The 1,198-nt window shown below is 61.3% G+C and overlaps 1 protein-coding gene across 1 annotated transcript in view; it reads right to left on the bottom strand.

The window, feature by feature from the left end:
* MYO1E (myosin IE) overlaps positions 1–813 on the bottom strand; it is a 239,527-nt gene extending 238,714 nt beyond the window's left edge. Inside the window, exon 1 of the mRNA XM_011940493.1 lies at positions 371–813. Within this exon, the coding sequence (XP_011795883.1) occupies positions 371–373 (3 nt within the window). The 5' untranslated portion in view covers positions 374–813. The remainder of the gene's footprint in view (positions 1–370) is intronic.
* Between the last annotated feature and the right edge of the window lie 385 nt (positions 814–1,198).

Here is a 1,198-nt window from a genome sequence, read left to right as displayed (position 1 = left end):
GCACCTCCCCTGCCGGCTGCATCCCCCAAGTCCCAGCAGGAGGAGGGGACCCCCTAGCGCGCCGTGCCCCTCGCAGCCGATGCGCCCACACCCTGGCTTCCGACAGCTGGCAGCCATAGCAACCCGGCCACAGAAAGTTTCGCGACCCAGAAGGCGACTTGGAATAAAGTTTTCCTTGGCCCCTCGCTCACTCTTCCCCGGCCCGGGTTTACGGAAAGCGGCAGGAAATCAGGGCTCGCGACGTGCCGGCTCCCGCGTCCACCTTCTCCACTCCTGGCCCGGGCAGCGCGCCCAAGGTGGGTGCACCGCGCCGGGGCTTCCTGCCCCGTCCCCTGGCCCGGCGTCCTGGGACGCGGCGCGGCCAACTCACCATGGTGACTCGCGCCGCGGTCGCGCCTCCGCCGGGTCCCGCTGCTGGGGAGCTGGGGCTGGAACGCAGTCTCCTGGGCGAACTTCAAAAGTTGGTTCCCCTCGCCAAAAACAGACTCCCGACACCCAAGCACTCACAGGAGCCAATGGGAACCCAGGGGGGACTCCATCCAGGCGGGATCGGCGGCGCTAGGTGAGGGCGAGACGGCTGCGAGCTAGCAGGCGGGGCGCATGCTGCGGAGGGCAGGAGTCCACTCGGACCCGCCGCTCGCCGCCGGCCCAGGTGAGTCCGATGTACTCGGAGCGTCCGCCTCGCTCCCCTGCCTCGTTCCTCTTTCTTCGGCTACTTAATCCGTACTCCTCTGGCTGAGTCTCGGCTCGGGCCGGGCAATCTGTCCATAAATGGAGAACTCAGCTCAGGCCTGACCAATCAGGGTTTGTTTTCGCAGCGTCACTCCTCAGGGAAACCGTAGTAGCCAACAAGCTTGGAGCTGCTGAAGTTTCCAAAGACCTCTGGATCCTGTAGTCCTCCTCCCGCGCCAGCCTCCGAAGAAAGCTGCGGACCCAGCTCGCTCCTGGTAGCAAGACCCGAACGGTAAGGAAGAAAACCCTCGTGAAAGAGGAGCAGAGCTTTCACTTCGCTGCGTTTTAAGACGAAAGTTAGGGTGGGTTTCGCTTCCAAGTTGAAGTGGCATGATTTTCCCAGAACTTTTTTTTAAGAGGGAAATATTTTATCAGCATAAAACATCAGAGTCGTGGCAGCAGCCCAGAGGAAATCCTTTTTCTTTCCTACGTCTGGATTGTGAGCAAAGTCAAAAATATCATTTCC

This window comes from Colobus angolensis, unplaced genomic scaffold (assembly GCF_000951035.1).
Source record: "Colobus angolensis palliatus isolate OR3802 unplaced genomic scaffold, Cang.pa_1.0 Scaffold19, whole genome shotgun sequence".
NCBI classification, from domain to species: Eukaryota; Metazoa; Chordata; class Mammalia; order Primates; family Cercopithecidae; genus Colobus; species Colobus angolensis.
This window is presented reverse-complemented; position numbering and strand designations above follow the sequence as displayed.